This window comes from Hippoglossus hippoglossus, chromosome 7 (genome assembly GCF_009819705.1).
Source record: "Hippoglossus hippoglossus isolate fHipHip1 chromosome 7, fHipHip1.pri, whole genome shotgun sequence".
NCBI lineage: Eukaryota > Metazoa > Chordata > Actinopteri > Pleuronectiformes > Pleuronectidae > Hippoglossus > Hippoglossus hippoglossus.
Window position 1 is genome coordinate 8,911,447 of NC_047157.1, and position 19,712 is coordinate 8,931,158.

Below are 19,712 nucleotides of genomic sequence, written 5' to 3' on the forward strand. Positions count from 1 at the left end.
ACAGCCAATATACCTCAAGATACTAAAAACTTTGGATGACATTCAAGCTCTTATCATGGCAGAGAAACACACTGTACGTCCAGATTGCACCGCAAACCCATAGCCTGCTATAATTCCAGCCCTGGGACAAACTAATCAGGGATTAAGAGGCAGAGGACTTGAGATGGAGATAAAGACGAGTCCAGTAGAGAGAAGATATTTCACAAAGCATAAGTAGCACACTCTGTACCTTGATAGTTTTGGCAGCAACAATGTTGGACTGATTCTTCTTGGCCATCTGAGAGCCTTTGCCTGTAGGTAAGAAGCTCGGTCCCTGTGAGGATTTGATAAGAAACCGAATGTTTGTCAAAGTCGAGCATCAACGAAACAACAAATGGCTGCAAAGAAAGTACAACATCTGTAAATCAAACAGGGAAACTGTAAATGATCACAAACAGCAGATTAGAACCAAAGGCCATAACCCCCCCCCCCCCAGTCATCCACAGGAGATAAAGGCAGAGCCTGTGTAAATGACATTTGGTTCAAATATGCTTCCTGCACCAGATTACCGGTACTATACATGTGTATAACTGGCCCTTGAAATAGACCAAATATCGTGGATAATCCCTGAAGGTATCGTGAAATTCATATCAACAAAGTTTCAACTCTTATCTCTGCTTCATCTCTTATTCATATTCTCACAGCGTTCGCACACCAGAAACACAACCTTCAGACCACACAGCAAATCAATTTTCAAAGATTTTCCTGAACTAGAATCAATAAGAAGACCTGTGAAATAGTGTGATATCGAAAATCAGGAAGGGAGGGGGGAGATGTGTTGACTGTTTCTATAAACTAACTTTTCTAATCTCCCTCCCCAAATATAATCTTTTTCAAAAATATTGCTTTCTGCATTAATAACCATTCCAAAGAAATAAAATGTATGCCATCAGCATTGAACACTGTACCTGAGGGGCCATGGTGTGATCACAGAGGAAGCTCTGGTACTTCAGGGGAATATGGATGCTCTCCTTGGGCCGGAGGTAAACCCTCGGACCCGGAGCACCCTGCTCCCACTGGAACATGTTCTCCTCCAGCGGAGTGGGAGTTTGGGTTAGTGCTTTGAAGTATCGCCACTCATCTGTGTTGGTGATGACACTGAATGGAAAGATTAAAAGGACATGAGTGAGATGAAAGCAGGCTCTTATATGTTTAAGGGATCCAGCCAGGATCAGACATGGACGTGCTACACGATCAAGAATATAAATCAAAGCCCTCGCTGTGGAACACTGCAATGTTCATGAGAGCCTGTAATAAGATGGTGTTGAAACAAACAACATGCTGATGTGTTTGACATTTTTTCTGAACAGCAATTTAGCTAAAGAATACAGAGATGTAAATGTCCTGATGTTGCAGAAAAGGCCACAGGGTCATTAGAAACACATTTGCTTCATCTCAGGAATAAGAATTTTTTCATTGAATTTCAAAGAAAGTTTGACATTTACTTATGCAATTGCTACAGAATAGTAGTAGTCATTCGGTCAGCTTGGTGGTACGGGAATACCCAGTGTCAAAAAACAGTTCATCATCTGGAGAGCAAGAATTGTTTGTTTTTTAATTTTGTTGTTAACCATGGGAAATTTTAATTCGGTGGGGTAGGTTGGTTATAAAGAACATTGAGACTCACCATATGGGCTCCATGAATATCCACAGAAAAATTTGTTTGAACAAATCAACTCCATCAACACTTCTGATCTAAATGTTTTCACTACTACAGGATCATGAGCAAAACACACTAACAAGAGTGAAGGGGGATGTTTTCTGAAAACTTCTTCTAATCAGTCAAAACAACTTTCAAGTTTCATAACAAATATTACATCAGTATTGAATTATTGCTGCACAAATGTCAGTGAGTTGTACTGGGTGAATTTTAAGCAAGGTGAATATGCGTAACCAAGCTTAAAGGCTTAAATGACATGAGACTGTTACTGATCCCACACAGACAAAGAAAGCTAATAGGCTTATTTCCCAAAATGTCGAACTGTTCCTTTATTGAGGAATACCTATTTTAAAATATATGAAATATAAAATATATCTATATTCTAATGTTAGAATGAAATATTTTAGAATAATAACTGTAAGTTCAGAGCAGTATGACGATTTAAATTGAGCTCAATCCAAGTCGATCATGCTGTCTGTTTAAATCAAAGACAGCAGTTGTCAGAAAGATGGTATAGAGGCCAGTGAAATTAAAATCCTCCTACAGAACCCAGCAATGGATTTCTAGGGAGAAAGCAACAGGAACAGATAACACGTTCCAACAGAGGTAGGTCTCCTCTCCCCTCTCTCTGCTTCCTTTGAATGCAAAAAATGTCACGCACTACTACAAAAAGGCCAGCGCTGCTTTAAACTTCAAAGGTTCCAACCCATCAGCATGGCGAGGTGAATTTCTCTCAATAAGGCGGCAGGAGTTTATGAATTTTTAGGGGCCCCACCTCGCTAACATTAGGGCGAGATGCAACAGTCAGTTCCATTAAATTTATTTGGAGATTCCCACCTGTGCATTTTGAATAAAACTCTTTGCCTGTGGCTTATCTTGACAACAAAGGCTCTCTGTGTACTGGTATTTCACCTGAGCCTCCGTGAAGAACCGTGGGTTGATTCATTATTAAGGAGAGAAAATAGAGCAAGGGAGGAGGTGCACGGGACAAACAGACATGGACAAGTGAAGAACAGAAGGAACAATATAACGAGAAAATTATGTGAAGGGGGAGAAATGAATGAGTTTTGAGTAGCAAAAGACAGATAATGAGAGGGAAAAATGATAAGAGAGAAAGCAGCAGCGAGGACCACAGCACAGGAGCTCTACAGCCTCCTATCTCTCGACTAGCCAGCAGCCATAGCTCACACTGGGCTCTGTGAGGCCAAGTGTAAAAGGTAGTCATGCAAAATGGATGGCAACAGGTGGCAAACGCCTCCTCCACGTCAAGAGCAGCCTCTGGGCACTAAACCGCAGCACACATCAAAGCCTCGACCAGCCCAAACTTTCTCTTTGAGGGCCAGACTCTTCTTCTGTTTGTTTCTGTACAACAAAGAACTAACCCCAAGGCCTTGTTTATGTCTCCAGATCTCACAGTTCCTTGTCAAATATTGGGTGATATATCGACAAGGAAGTAACAGCAAAGTAGCCTCCGTGCACTCACCCATGCAGTTCAGCATAACAGTGGTTCAGGGGCAAGATTTGTTGTTGGTGTTTGTCTGCCTCAAACACTGGCAGTGTAAAAAAAACCCAGTACAAGTCCAGCTAATACATTCTATACATCACAACACAGACATATGGGGGATTGAATACCAAGAGTTCAGATTCAGGGATTTCTCTGGATTTTCCAAAAAAGCCAATTTCTCAGGAAAGTTTCGATGCAAAACTGAGAGTTGTGATGTTTGCTTTGGTGCGTTTCTTACACTGGAGATGATTGTTTGTACTGAAACAAGGAGGTTTTCTCTTAACCTCTGTGTCTCCAACATACCAATCATTGTTAAATGCCAGACTGTAACTGAAAAACATTACTGAAATAATAATACTCCATCTATCTTCAAGCTGCAGCTATTTCTAAAAAAAATACGTGTCATCCAAGGGAAGCTCAGTTCATCGTAAGGGCAAAATATTCTTTAGAATAAGAGTGAACAAAACAGAGTAAATAAACTGTGAACCTCTGCAGGTGGATGGATGAGTCAAACACAGAAACACAGGCTTCCATCCCTAAATTAGAGAGACATTCAACATTCACCCTAATGATTCCACACAAAAAAAATCTGGCAAAAGATGGAATAAACTTATGGAGCAGTAATTTTCAAATCACAGCTCAAAAGTCACAAATGTATTAAATATTACATAGAGCATTTATCTCTCTGCTCGTCTCTTCCATGGAGCCTGCAGTCATACATATATATATATATATAACAACTCACATAATAGAATGGCTGATATATGATAAAATACTTAACTGTGATCAAATATAAAGGTATTCCAGGCATTGTTGTGTGCACAGTGCTGTGATGCAGAAGCCTCCTTGCCGCCATCTGGAAATAAATATATAAAAACGAACGGGGCACTAAGCCGGCGAGAGGACAGATGCAGGGATTGATGACTCTCAATTAGACCTGTTTGGCCCGGTGGCTGGGCTAATGCCATAATGATTCATCCACAGCGCACTCCAGCCTTTGTTGATCAACGTGATATATGTTAATCCAAAGCTGAGGCATGAGCAGAATCCATAACAAAAGACTTAGCGCAGGGGAATTAACAACAAACTCACACAAACATGGCATGGATACCAAGAATGGTGATCAAGCAGGAAATATCAGCCATAATGGCTCCTATGTGCGGATTAAAGGGGGCACGAAGCATCTCACCGGCGTTATGTCTGCATCTGTGTCAAGGACAAACGCGTTACTGAAGAAGTGTCTTTGTATGTGAACAAAGTATAAAGATAAATGTTTCGAGGTGGTGCTGGGTAGTGCTGAAAAAAATCTTGATATTTGTATTTTATTATCACGTCCAAAAACGGACACAAGTGTGAAAAGTCTGAACAAAATGAAAGCGTGTGAAGCATCAACATGCACACGCAAAATGGAAAATTCAAAGACAAAACCATTCATCCAGCACATACAAACAAGACGTGTCAAAACGGTAAAAAATCCAATTTTTAAAACCTGAAAAAGGTACACACATTAGTACACACCTACACACACACACGCATCATATCAAAGCAGTGAGCAAGCTGTGAATCAGACGCCCACAACCTGAATAAAAGACAGTCACACACAGGCCAACATCTTCATGGAATCATCCTCATCTCGACTCTCTGCGGGGGTGGCATTTTTTTTTTTTTTGGGGGGGGGGGGGGGGGGGGGGGGGGTGTGCTTGGATTTTTTTTATCATATTCATGAACCAGTTTAGCTTCACTGTCAATATGAGAGATGTTCCACTGTTAGCTTCAGCAGCTTCATCGGTCTGTGTCCTGCTATTTTCTGTTGATTATTGTTTTAGTTGACAGTGTTGTGCAAGAAGAGGATATAACATGCTTCTTTAATAGTACTTTAAGTTATGTTTCTAATTTTTACTGATGCTGCTAAAGGTACTGTATATTTCTATACTACTCCAGTGTAGGTGAGCTGCTCCCTGGTCTTATCAGAAAGTTTTGTTATAAACTTCTAAAAAGTACAATCCATCAGTGTTTGAATGGAACTGTATGAAGCCCCTGAAAGGTCATGGTGGAATTTTTTTGCTGAAATAAGTTTTGTTTCAATGCATCCACAGAGAAAGGCTGAGCATTATAATGATATAGAATTGTGTTTTTTTGTAGTCAACCCCCTTACAGTATAACCACAGCCATACGATGACAGAGGTGTGCTAATGGCTTTGCTCTGCTTTTTATTTGTCAGACTGTGTAATAGTGCAATAGTGTAAGAAGTGTACCTGCAGGGCCTGTATGTGCAGTGGACTGACATGGTCATAAAGGCTGCATTGTACTGGCAGCATATGTCATGACATATGTCTCCAGAAGCACCCAGGGTTTAAATCCTGAGCACAATCCACAGCACAATACATACATCCATACATACATGCAGACAAAGTCCCAGCATGAACCCTATTCACAATCACTACTTCATCCACCACAGTGAGGCAGAGCAACTCGGCTCATAGCCAGCAGCTGTATACTGTCACAGTTTGACCTTTTCAAAAGGGTAAGGAGCAATAAATACACAATGTTAAGTGTTGCATCATTTGTCCTTTCGTTAAGTATTTGCACAGGGTGTCCCTAAACTGGCAGGGTCTTAAGACTAACTGTACCAACACACTGCAAGGAAACACAAGCAGGTGTCACTTACAGAGACTGCACCAATTAATCATTGTTTAATAAGCTAAATATTAAGTGTATCCACAGACCAGCTCATTTCGATTTAATTGTCCATGGCCGGACAACCTTTATCTCTTTTACACCTGTTTCATAAGAGACACACATGTAAGAGCAGTAAAAAATACTGGTATAAGTGATTCAATCGGGAGGTTTGCTTTAAATCTAAAGAATGTAAAAACCTACTGAAAGTAAAAGGAAGGAATAACTTAGGTTGTTTGATGCTAAATGAACTCACAGCATGGGTAAGTGGTTTTAATGATAAAATACTAGCAACCATGGATAAAGACTGATGAGAAGACTGTGTTTAATAATGGCTTCTATCCTGTAAAGCCTTCTGCTATTAGGTGTTTTGTATCTTCAAGGTGTTATATTATAACTGGTATAACTTTGTATCTAACGGGTATTTAGGGCCCAACCATCACATATCGGATCCAAAAAAGTGTGAGGATGTGGCATCATTTACTCAAGCATGATGAAAATAGGGTTTTAAGAACCATTTCCAGAGCTACTCCGTCACCTTTGCAAACACATTCAGAACGCGTGAACACGGTTTCACAGCGGGGCATGGCTTGTTACGGTCTGATAATAGAAAATGCGAACAGTAAAGACACACATGCACAGTTGGCGTGTTAGGCTGGGGGACACACTTATGAACTTGTAAAATTCACCTAGTTTTAATGAGGAAAACACATGACTAACACATAATAGTTTCCCTCGGGTTTCGAATTTGTCACTGGAAAATACAACAAGACTAAACAAGCAGTGGAGGGTGGTGGTGCCGGCCTGACACCACCTGCCTGTTCGCGGAGTCTTACCTGAGATCAGGGTCATCACTGTGGATGGTGACGGTCTGAGGTACATTAAAAGGATTTTTAAGGACAAACTCCATGTACTCAGTGGAGCCCAGGCTGGCATAGAGGAGGTGCTGGGTGGTAATGGCCTGGCCCAGCATGTTGGCGATGCCCTCTGACCTGCTGCGCTCTTCGCTGAGTTGGATCTGAAGAAGTTCCGCGGACAGGTGGGCTTCCGAGGTCTGCTCCTAACACCCAGAAACGACAGCAAAGGCTGAAAATCGACGCTCCACTTTAACACAAGGCGACACAATATCTTCTTTCTCAGAACTCAGCTTTTTTCAAAACCAGGAAAATACAACCTGGGGGTTCTCATAATAATCAAATAATCCATCATTTTCTCCATGACATTTCAGAGACTATTGAAAGGATATAATAAAACTTTCTTGACATCGATACATCCATGCGGCCACATTCTGATCACATGTTGCTGGAATCAATGCTTTGCAGGCAGTCAATCTTAATGTTACACACTTTCCTTCACAGTCAAATGCTGTGAACATGAAATGACCTTTTTGAAACCTTTCAGACGATTTGATTTTTTCAGCAAAATTCCATAGATCCAATAATCCATCAACCCTGGAACCCTGAAAGCAGGTATTTGAGAAAGGATTGAATATTATATACAACATTTTCTTCAATGTTCACGTTAAGTTTGTGCAACAGAGTTCTACAGCAGATGCTTGACGGTAAAGGTCGTGGTTGTTTATCTAAAAAAAAGTCTTAGAGTCAGTCCGCTGCAATCATAAATGTAACTGTGTAATCCAATGAAATGTGAATCCATCCGTCCTGTGTCATTTCCTGGACTCGTGTCCCTTTAATATTATAGAGTACAATAATCTGCATCATATCAGGGATTCTAGCCGGTAGGTGCCTTCGTCCTTAAAAAATAAATTAAACACCTCAAATTGAGTTTGAGAATGAGGATGGTAAAGCAAAGTGTGTCAGAAAATAAAATATTCCACAGGTCTAGTGCACTGAAATTATGCTGAGGATAAACCTGGTCCAAATAAAGTCATGGCTATCAGCCCAGAAAAGTCCAATCCAAATTGAAATGCAAAGCAAGTCTGAAAGTGCATTTTCTGTGCAAGCAGCACTCCGTAGTATTGGCTGTAAGGAAATGTAATGTGTAAAATGTCTGAGACAGACATGCACCACAGCCAAAATCATATTTAGCATGTGCAGCCATGGGTGAAAGTACAATATGTGCCTTCAGGTAGGAGAACAATTAACACCTTCTTGTACAGTCACTAAAACACAGAGGGCTGACGGGGACACCGCTTTGTGATTTGTAACACCGGCAGGCTGTCGGTGAGACGCTCCACGCCTCTATGAAGGCTCCCTCATGACAGGAGATGTTGCTCTTCCTCTGTGTTCTGATTTCAGATGAAGAAGATACAAAGGGACACTATTGTGGGCCCAGCTTCAGAGACAAGGATTTATTTTTGGTTCACCCCCTAGGCCCAAGTGCAAAGATTGACCTCACCGTGACATTAGTTGCTCGTACACCTTCCTTGGCCTCTCGCTGACGCACGGCGGCCATGCAGTCCAACTTGCGGCGCCCACCGTTGGGCTCGTTTAGGTTGAGCTCCCCTGGCACGACGCTGTCAGGTCTGATCCTGTGTCTGTACAACGGCACGTGATCCCCGTCCATCTCCAGTCTGTGAGCCTGTGCGGTGTTCCTCGCTGCGGAGGAGAGACAGACTGCAATCATGAATACATTCACTGAACAGAGTGGAATATAATCATGTTGCCATTTCGACCGTATGTTTTAAAAACCCTCCAAATGTCCAAGGGAGAGAGGGGCCGACAGATTAAAGTATTGTTGGAACACAAGAAACAACAGCTTGTACACATGCAGACGACAGTCCAGTAAAACAACTGGCACCACTACAACTGGACAAGCGCCCTGCTGCACGGAAAACAGACCCACTCTCTCATCCCAAATTATCTTTCCCCTCCATGGCTATCCTCTGCAAGCACCAAAATACCAGATTAAAACGACGGATTCATCTACTAGTCTCCAAACAATCCAACCCCATTTGGACGTGATCATGCAAATTACGCGTATTCTTTAAAAGCTTTAACAAGACAATTTGCCTAATCCTGCATTTTGAACAACAATGAGAAAACAACAAATATACAAACTCACAAGCCCCACAAATCACATTTCTGATATTTGAAAAACAGCTTTACTCCTCCACTACTAATACACATACTCCATGTGACGTAGTATGTGTAGCGGCATGTGGGAAGATAAACCCGGGACTGGCTGCAAGTGGCCACAAATGTTTGTCAGGAATGAGCAGCACAGTGTGGAGAAAAGAAGTATGTGGTGCGTCAGTGAAATGAGCTTGAGGGAGATGGGGGGGATAGAGGAAAAACGAGAGAAAAAAAGAGAGAGAACGGTGCACAAGGCTTAAAGAGAATCTATCAAATTACAGATACTATGAATCATTTACCAACCTAAATTTACTCTTATCTGTGCTAAGGAAAATAGAATTTGTATGTATCAAAACTGACAAATACCAAACGCTGGTTATTCTTGGGTCAGATTGAAGTTGTTGTGTGGCTGCTTTTGTTTAAAAAACATTAAACATTTGAGATCTTAAGTTTTTATAATTAAAGGAGATAATATATCTCCTTTTCAGTTTTTTCTTTCCTCAAGTGTGGATAGTTAAAGTGGCCAATCATAGCAGACTTGACCTTATCATGAGGGGGCCTTAAAGAGACGGGAGCTAAATCCAAGCGTTTCAGACAGAGGCTGAAAAGAGGAGCTGCAGCAATGGACAGTTTGAGGAAGGTGATCTAAACCTTTTCAAGTAATTACCCAACTTAAAATCATGAATCTGAATATGAGTTTAATTTTAATTTCTTCTAAATGGAGCAAGGACTTTGTAGAAAAAAGTGTAAAAAGTACAGTACCAAAACAGGTATTGTTTTGTTATCTGCATGATCGTTGAGTATCTTACTCCCACAAGTGTGTAACACAGACCCAATTTGTAACTAGTCAAACTGAAGTCAAAGAGGATAAACAGAATATGTGAAAAGGAAATACACAGATAAAAACATTTTTGATTAATATTATTGTAATATACTGTATCTTAAAATAGATATTAGATGTACAGTGCAGGAGTAAATTAAATGTCCCTTCTCTCCCAGTACCACTCTAAATCACCGGATAGCTTTCCCAAGTAGCCTTATCAATGAGGGATTGGGTCGACTGCCAGTCACCTGACCAGATAGTGTCCAGCTACACTGCTCGCTTCAAAGCCACAGGCAGAGAATGGGACACACACACACACACACACACACACACACACACACACACACACACACACACACACACACACACACACACACACACACACACACACACACACACACACACACACACACACACACACACACACACACAGTGCAGCTGCTCTGTTCCACATCATGGCTTAATGTTGCGACTGGACTCCAGTGGAAGCAGTTAGACAAATGCCTAAGTGGCATGGAGAGGAGAGAGGAGAGAGGAGAGAGTTCAGTGTGCAAAAGAAAGTTGCACACTGTCAGTAAAAGTCAGTAGAGGGGAGGAGGTGAGGTGGAGGAAGTGGTGGTGGGGACGCTGATATACGTAAGATAGAAAGCAAACAGTGAACAGACCGTGTTTGCACAGAAAAAAAGGTGTGAATAAATGATTCCAGCTTAGGGAACATATTTGGAGTCAACCTATGAATCAATGACTCTTCTACAGTATATGTAGACACATGTTTGTAGTGTGATATGAACAATTATTTGTGAAAAGTAATTACACAGAACATATAGAAATATGTTCTCCTCAGAGACTGATGTAATTCCAGACATGTCAGACCTACTTTATATCATAACAAGCAATTATCTTCTGGTTTTCAACCACATTTTCTTACCCGATCCATCAGTGTGTGTGTGTGTGTGTGTGTGTGTGTGTGTGTGTGTGTGTGTGTTTCAGTGCACATTTGAGGACAGCTTGTCTAATTGAGGAAAAAATTGGTTTTCCCAGCGTTTGTGTGTGTGCCTCTGCTTGAACTGCACACACACATACATACATACACACACACGCACACAAAACACAAACAGCACTGTGGCTAGCCACCAAAGAAGCTCCTGAAAGCTCAATTAGGCTGAAAATTGAGCAGTTCAGTGGTGCAGCCAAGAGGCAGAATGTGAAATGGATCTGGTTGAGTTGATCGTGGAAGGAGCATGGTCACTGCCCAAATGGAGGACACTAATTACTCCATGCTGTAAAGTACCAACACACACACACACACGTGCTCAGTAATACAGTGAAGGGTAAGTGAAGAATAGCCTGGCGTGCACAGTGAAGTCAATTGGTACGTTCGACCACAAACAGACAGGATTCAGTGGGCTGTGGAATAAAGTTCTTGCCGTTGAGTTGGAGGATGTTTCTGGACGACAGGCTCCCTCCCCTGAAGCCACTGGTGACTTGGCGAGGTGTGATGATGTGGGAAGGAGACAGCATCACGTCCCCTGCCCTCCTCCTGGTGGGATCTACTGGACACCCTGTAGAAGACAGATACAGTTTTAAGTTTACATCTCATTATGTTTATATGCCAAGCACCTCGTATAGCCAGCTTTTAAAAACAACACCGTGGAACTGTTTTACCTAAAAATAGCAGCTTCAAAATTAGTGTGATGGTAAATTGACTTGGAATAGGGAGAATAAGACCTTTTTCATTCCCACAGATTCTCCACAGAACCAAAGCTGCTTGGTTATTTTCTCTCCAGATCTGTACAAGCTGACCTGCTACACCCACAAGCCACGGAAATTAGAGCTGCTGCAGCGACACTTGCGCCACCTACTGGCAATGAGTGTCAGTTTTTTTATGGAAGACGTTTGTTTAGTTGTTTTTTTTGCAGGCTTGATATTTGTAAATTTCTTAGTGAAAATAGTAATTAACAATACATGAGAAATCATTGTGTTACACTAACAGTGGATAACAACTGCTCAAGGAAAAATGTTGTTTTAAGCGATTAAGTGTTTGCTCTTCAAGGAGTACCATTTGCTTCCTGTTATAAATATTTAAGAACCAAGAACAACATCATTACACTTCACCGATTCATTTCTTGACATGGAAAATCTGAAAGTGAAAAAAATAACTTAATCCGAGCAAACTACTTTGTTCTCTACGAATTTGAAAACAATTATAATATCAGCCAAATATATTCTTCAAATATTTAGTACAAAATATATGACTTAGTTAACTTAGGTTGTTGCTTTTGATTTCTAAATTTGGCCTCTGCTTTTCATCAATGTATTTGTTTATTTTTTAACTTGTGAAGTACGCTGGGGACCCCTCTTCTACACCAATTATCAAAGTGAACAGACCTGAAGGACAGAAGAAAAACACACGCAAACAGCAGCTAACAACACACAAATGCCAATTGTCAACAGGTAATACAAGTGTAAAAATGCAGACCTTTTTATTTATCTTGCATTTATATGTTCCAAATCAATTTGTGCAGGTACTAGACTGTAGGTGGACACATGTGAGGACTGAAGTAGATGTTACATGGCTGTGATTTTAGGTGCTTTGGTGATGATACTGCATATTCCTGTTTTTTCCCACTGAAGAACTTGTTAGCATACAGAGAGGCACCTCAGATGACTGCAACTCAACATTCTTTCCATACTTTGTTTCCAACAGGCAAACAAACTAAACCAGTGACCAAACTCCCCAGCAGGATTCCAATGGGGAACGTTGACCTGGCTTGTTGTTTGATCTGCCATTATGTGCTTATTAATGTGATGCAGTCGTTTTCTACACCACTTCTGTGTAGCTCGAGAGACTTGGGTGTTTTCCACATCTTGGAATAACAAGCAGAACAAAAATCAGTTTTTAGGCTGAAGTTCTCTTTGAAATCGCATGTGAAATTATACATTTTCATTGTAGTCAGTGCCAAAGTAAACCCTGGCTGAGAACACTTGAAGCAAGATCAATACATGGAGACAAGCCTACAGCAGTTAATTAGTGGCCTTAAATTGCCAAAGAGGTCTGGACACAGAAAGCTGGCAACGTGATGAGTGTCATGCTGATGGATGGTTAGTGCTGGCCTCTGTCAGGTTTGGCTGACCTCTCAGTGTCAGGGATGCAGATCCCTGCTCCTATCAGCTACCCGTATTTCTGGAGGTGAGGGCTGGCAACATAATTACACATTACACATCTTCAATTGTACATCACAGTATATAAGGCCTGTCATCACAGAAGTGTTGTGTCATCAACTAAATGGCAAACTTGAGAGTTTGGGCCCATGCTACAAAACCTGCCTCTTTACAACCAGACCCAGCTTCAGCCTGATTTGTTTCCATGTTTTGTTCCTAAATGGGGAAATAATCCATCTTTTTAAAGGCAAGTGGATAAGTTAGCATTCCGGCGTGCATTTGTACTAAGACAGTAAACGATGGTGGAAATGTCGATATTAGGGTTAACAGTAATGCATCCTGTGTCGAGCCCATACAGTAGCTCTGGGAGAGGCTTGCTTACAATTTTGAACACACAAAGTGGCTGCTAATGGAAGCGTGGCAGATAATTGATCGAAAAAGTCACAACCACAACAGCGGCCCGCTTCTTCACAAGAGCCTTTTCAAATACCACAGGTCAAAAGTGTTTTGTGCAATTTACAGGTGTCCTCAGGTCCCCACTCCAAATCTGTTGGATACAATTTACAACGGGCGACTGAAGAAGCAATTAAAACTAAAGTTTACGGCTCTTCAAATTACAGTGCACTGTGACACAATGCTCCAGTGGCTCCTGTAACTTTCCAGCCTTTGGAGCATCACAACAAACCCCCACTGAGGTGTTTAATTGTAGCGTAAGAAGTGTGAGCATTTTCTGAGAGGCTCTGGCCTCCCTCATTCAGGATGCTTTCACATGAAATATGGTGAGTGTAGCAATTAAGTGGCTTTAGTCACACCTCAGTGAGCTCGTAGGAGTTTTAGAAGGAGATCCAAAAGTACACTCCAAATCTTTTAAAGGCAAACCCCTTCATCAACAAGCTGATAATGGGCGTCGGCTAAATGAGTAATGGGGAGCTGGTGTTGCCGTGCAAACAGACACAGACAGCGCGGTCCTGCAGATTAATGGCTGAGGTGTCTGCCGTCCCAATGCATTCCCCTCGTCATCCATCACCCTTCCCTGGTCACACAACTCAGCCGAATGTATTTGTTTGAGTTATATTTCCCAAATATTACTGTGAAGACATTACTTGTGCTGTCACATAAACATCTCTAATCAATAACAAAGCCATAGATATCTCATTCCCAGTGCCTCATTATGGGCTTTTCAGCCTGCTTTCTTTTGTGTTGAGAAATGCTTGGATGATGGATAGAATTGTACAACAAGTCTGCAGGGACGCGATAAGACAAAAAACACCCTGTGCTACGTGCCCACAATAAAGCAAGTGGACTGATGTCGAACCCAATTATGACCCCGTGATGTAATCATTCAATCATTTTAATGAATTGCCTATCACTGGAACAATTATTAGGCTCATCAGACAACATCTACGTCAGTGCTTATCCAGGTTGACGTGGATGTCTTGCTATTGGACACATTATCCGTCACTAAATGCTGAGTCACACTGGTATATTATGAAGACAGGTGGCAGTGATGTAAGGAAATACTCCTGGTCTGCATTGCAGAGAGAAAGTCCAGCACAGCGTTGGCTTTCCCTGTGTTTTCTATGCTGAGGAGAGTAATTGTGGACAAAATGCCAAGGGGCCGAACTCTATCAAATTTATTGACCACCTCTTGTTGCATGACAATAGCTCTGCTTGGCACTACCCCACCTGCCCGCCCTCTTTGCTCGGCTGGCAGCTTTTGAGGTTAAGGCCACAACAACCCACTGATTTACTGGCCCCCCAGAACAAATGGGAGCAAGCACCAAGGGGATTTCAAAGTAGTCTGCAATATTCGATTTCTTCTGCCTCCCTGTTCCAGGCCACTGACCTTTCAGAATAAGCTGATTCTCTCTCACCTCGGGGCTAAAAGCAAGGTTGATAAAGTCAGGCCTTAATGCGCCAACAGCAAGCGCTTTTAATGAGTGAGACATACTATGGTGTACATGCCCCTTGGGGAAGTCACCAAGCTAAACTAATTGTAAGGTAAATTTCACTGATATTTTGTTCCACCTGTAGAAACTTTGGACAGGAGTCTCTTTGCTTTCTCTGGCTGCCACAGTGAGTCTCTCCAGGGCTTATCAGGCCGCTGCAGATGAGGAGCGGTGTGCGGTGAGGAGATGGTTCTAATCGGTCTTCTCTACAGTGCTGAAGCAGATACATGCTTTCTGATTGTGTGTGTGTGTGTGTGTGTGTGAGAGAGAGAGAGAGAGAGAGAGAGAGAGAGAGAGAGAGAGAGAGAGAGAGAGAGAGAGAGAGAGAGAGTGTGTGTGCATGTCTGAAGACAGAGAAAAAAAAGGGGCCTGCAAAGTGAGAGAGAGAGAAAGGAGAAAACGCAGTCAGCAAAACAATTTAATATCAATAAGCTTCCCCTTCTGTCACACATGAGCCTTTCTGCTGTTAGAAAATATTACCAGATTGAACATAAACCATTTACTGTCTCAATGTTTTCACAATGTAGCTATACTATATTTTTGTAGCTATATGTGTGTAAGATAGAGTTGGGCCAGAATAAGCTGTTGTAGCCTTGGCTCAGAAACTAAATTGGATCCAGTTGGAGAAATTTAAGTAATTCAAAGTTATTATCAGCCAAAATCAGCCCCCGTTTTTGCATAAAAGCTGACGTTGATATTTTACATCAACAATAGATCAAACAACTTTGTGTCATAAAACGTGCTCACTTAGATAGATGACCTTCAGGTAAGTATCAACAAACTCCGAAGTTCCCCTTCAGCTCTATGAAGCTTTACACTCTGTTTTTATTCATCATTGTATTTTTCCTTATTCACAACCTCTGCTCTCATCAATGCTGTTTCCAATCGTTGGAATTAACTGTTTACCGAGACAAAGGTATGATAGACACAATTTAGTCGAACTGCCCAGAGCCAAACAGCAGAGAGGCAAGAACAGTTTCTAGCTGGTGGAGATTTTGGCGGAGACCAAAAACAAGCCAAAAGGAAAATAGAGGCTACCAGGTGGCTGGAGGTGCGACTCCGAATGAATGTACGTTTGAATAGGCAGCTGCACACGAGAAAACTGGCTAAAATAAATTGACAATATGTAAGACATTTTGTTTTCAGGTGTTCTGCTGCCCCCAAGTTGCAAAACAATCTCTTAATGCAGCTTTAAGCTTGAATCAATGCATGAAATGGTGTTGTTAGGAAATTGCCTAATGAGAGCCATAGATTATAAAATATCTTGTGTTTAAGTTTGACATGTCACAGAATTTCCAAATATTTCAAACTTGCTTATTTCTTTGCAATAGTTTGCTGCCCAGGGTGAATCTGTGTTTCTTGAGTCATTGCATTAACTGTTTAACTAATAGAGTTATTGAGTCCCTGACCACCTGAACATTAGAGCCTCTTTGCTAGTATTAAAACTTGGATACAAATTTTAATTCATCTGTCATGTTGTGTCTGAACCAATTCAACAGCCTCAGCGTAAAATCTATAATGATTTCTTTGTTTTTGTAACTTTTATCTCATCCATCCGACATCCATTTATACTTATATGTGCATGCCTATTGTTTTAGAGAGGCAGTATATATTAATAATCATTAACAGGTTATTAACAGGTTATATCAGTCAAGAGCACCGTCCCTCGGAAAAAGCTTTGGGCTTTACATCATCATGACACCACAGATTACAAAGATTATTCATTGTTTTCTCATTTCTATTTTTGGGAACAACATTAAGCATCTCTCTCGAATGTGTCCTCCCCCCCACCTCCTTCTTCATGCTCGCCTCAGAGCTCATGTGGATTTAGCAGATGAAATCAATCATAGCTTTCCTCTCAGTCCACCAGTGGAGTATCGGTATCAAAGGACGAGCAGGAGGTTGTCACATTGTACAGAGCTCAGCTGCTCCTGCTCTCTGTGTGGGAGCGCTGCGTCGCCTCCTTAACACCTCATTCCAGACCCCTGAATGTTCCATCCGTGATTTCACAACTCTCTATTATTCTGATTAAGCCACTTCCTTTTGTCCTTTACGACGCTAATAATAAAAGCTGCTTCACAGCGTGATTGAAAAGGCCTGACAGTGTATATCATTACCATTAATTAATTCCTCGTCAATCCCACCTTGTGATAATTAAAAAGGATATAATTTGGTGTTTCGCTCTTTTTCTTTTCCAAATGACGGTATGCCACTCACTTTTTCCAATAAAGCCTAATTCTGATTAAGTCCCAACGGAGCGGCGTAAGGACATGATTAATGGCATGCATGACTGAAACACATAAAATTAGAAAGGGGAGAGAGTAGCATGTAGTGAGGACTGCACTGCTTCTGGATTATAATGGCATGGTTCGTATGACGTTATTACTAATACATGTTTTTGATTTTCTTTTCTTTTTTAATACCATGGCTCATCTGGGGAAAAAAATATAGAATATTCAACATTCCCATAGACCTAATGTGATCAGTACAAGAGTGGAGTCACATCAGTGAGTCACATTGAACTGAGTGTCACTTTTCATTCTCTGATTTCAATCCCTGATGTTGTGCTGTTGTTCCGAGTGCTGCAAAGTTACTTTCGGTGAAACGCAACACTTTCTGCACAAGTCAGTTCCAAGCATCAGGAATCGGAGGGATTATGCCCCGTGAGTCACAGGGTAGCTTAACAGGGATTTAAAAAAAAAAAATGCAACATCAAAGTGCCTGTAAATATTTAGTGAATGAAAACAGTATTCCTGTTAGGGAAGAGAAAATCAAAGCAGTACAGAAGTGAATGAGTCTATACTGATACCTACACTGCTGTACATATATATATATCATATGATGAATGGATCAAAACAGCAGGTAAACATGGAGTTTTGAATTTTGAATTAAAAAAAGAGAACAAAGAGGCTTTTTTTAAAAAAGTAGATAAGATATAATTATAAATGAGGTGGACTTCTGCGGTTGATCTAATTATAATGATAGGCTACAACTCAAGAATCTGTGGCACACATTTAACTAGGCAATGTTATCATATAACAATGCATGACTAATAATAAATCAGCACAATAATCTAAATCAACAGAATCCCTGGAACAAAAATAAACGTTATCGTCAGTGAAGAAAAGCTTTAGCTCCTTTTGCTGTCTTTTCTCTCAGACTTGTGCGTCATCAACCATTTTCAAGCAGCCTTCCTTCACCTCTCCAGATGAAATCCAAGAGCTGTATCTACACAGTGTCAACACAGAGACACTCCTCGTCTCTCTGCTTGGCCAGTGTGTATTTTTGATACCACTCAGTGATACCACCCTAGAGAAGCCATAATGTGATAGATAGATAGATAGATAGATAGATAGATAGATAGATAGATAGGAAGAAAGATAGATAGATAGATGAAGAGATGATAAATGGAGAGATGAAGAGATGATAAATGGATAAATGGATAGATGGATAGATGGATAGATGGATAGATGATAGATGGATAGATGGATAGACTAAAACACTGATGTGCGCAATAAGCGTTGGAGATTTCATCAGTCCAGTTTGTTTAATGACTTACATCAATAAATGTATGCATATAGCCTTATATCTTCAAACGTCATCTTTGATGACGATATTCCATAAAAATAAGGTTAATCCCAATTTGCATTCCCACTCTGGCATCAAACTACAGACAACATATTTTTCTTTAGTATTGAAACTTTCTCTGGATAAAAATATTAATTCATCTGTCATATGGTTTCTGAATCAATTCTACAGCCTCATCTTAAAATCTATAATGATTTCTTTTTTTTTTCCTTCTTCCATTCTGTAACTTTTAAATTATCCATCCTTTCCTGTCTATCCATCTGACATCCATCCATACTTGTATCTGCATGTCTGTTTGTCATGTCTGAGAGACAGTATATATCAATAATAAATAACAGGTTATTAATCAGTCAAGAGCATCTGCCCTCTGAAAATCTCCATTTTCGTTCCCTCTCTGGCATCAAGCTACACACAACATGTTTTTCTTTAATCTCTCTCAACTGTTTCCCTCTACTTGTTTACACAGCTGCATTGACATAACTTTGACGTCCAGTTTACTCAACCAAATTTTAAAATAAAAAAATGGGAGTTATAGGGTTCTCATGTGATATTGGTGATATACTCTATACCTGTCCACCTCTCATTTCTGCCTTCCTGCCTCACAAAAGCTGTCCACGCTCTGCTTCACCTGCCTGTCTATAAGTCTGGGTGTATGCATGATTGCATGCCTTCTTGGCATGTGTGAGTGATTTGATATCCACACACGCTTGTGTGTGTAAGTGTGCGTTTGTCCTTCCCATCAAATGTCTGCCACAGTCTTCATACAACATTCTCCAGCGCACAGTAGGCATTAGTGTGCGTGTGTCAAATCCTCAAAACCACCGAATGAGAGTGCTAATTAATTATGGCTTAGTGAAAGACGAGAAACACAGTGGACATAAAGGTGGAGAGAGCATGGAACAAATAGACAGAGGGTGGAAGACAGAGTGTGGGAGGGAAAGGTGAGAGGTAAATGGATGAATGTGAGAAAACAGCACGACACTGATAAAGAATGAAGAGAGAAGTATGAAAGTGAGACAGGCAGGGACAGATGGAGGCAGAAACAAAGAAATGAGGTTGCGAGTCCTCCCACCCTAAATTGATTCTGACTGTAGGCCAGGCCGCCTGATGGATATCTGAGCTTTGATTGGAATTTACATGCCAGACAAAACCCTCCCCCTTCCATCCCCAGCACACCAAATAACCCACTGTGCACTCAACCTGCTGCGAGTGATAAGCGCAATGAGAAAGTGCTGGCATATTTAGCCCTAACAATGGCACTCTGCAGAGTTTCTGA

The 19,712-nt window shown here is 41.1% G+C and overlaps 1 protein-coding gene across 2 annotated transcripts in view; it reads right to left on the reverse strand.

The window, feature by feature from the left end:
- Positions 1–19,712, reverse strand: part of nphp4 (nephronophthisis 4) — a 159,743-nt gene that overhangs the window by 15,152 nt on the left and 124,879 nt on the right. Inside the window, exons 18-22 of one of the 2 annotated variants that reach the window (XM_034590207.1) lie at positions 11,165–11,299; positions 8,238–8,437; positions 6,716–6,939; positions 948–1,137; positions 230–313 (exon numbers count right to left, since the gene is read on the reverse strand). In XM_034590207.1, coding sequence (XP_034446098.1) covers positions 230–313; positions 948–1,137; positions 6,716–6,939; positions 8,238–8,437; positions 11,165–11,299 — 833 coding nt within the window. The remainder of the gene's footprint in view (positions 1–229; positions 314–947; positions 1,138–6,715; positions 6,940–8,237; positions 8,438–11,164; positions 11,300–19,712) is intronic. The other variant, XM_034590208.1, reaches the window with a different exon arrangement.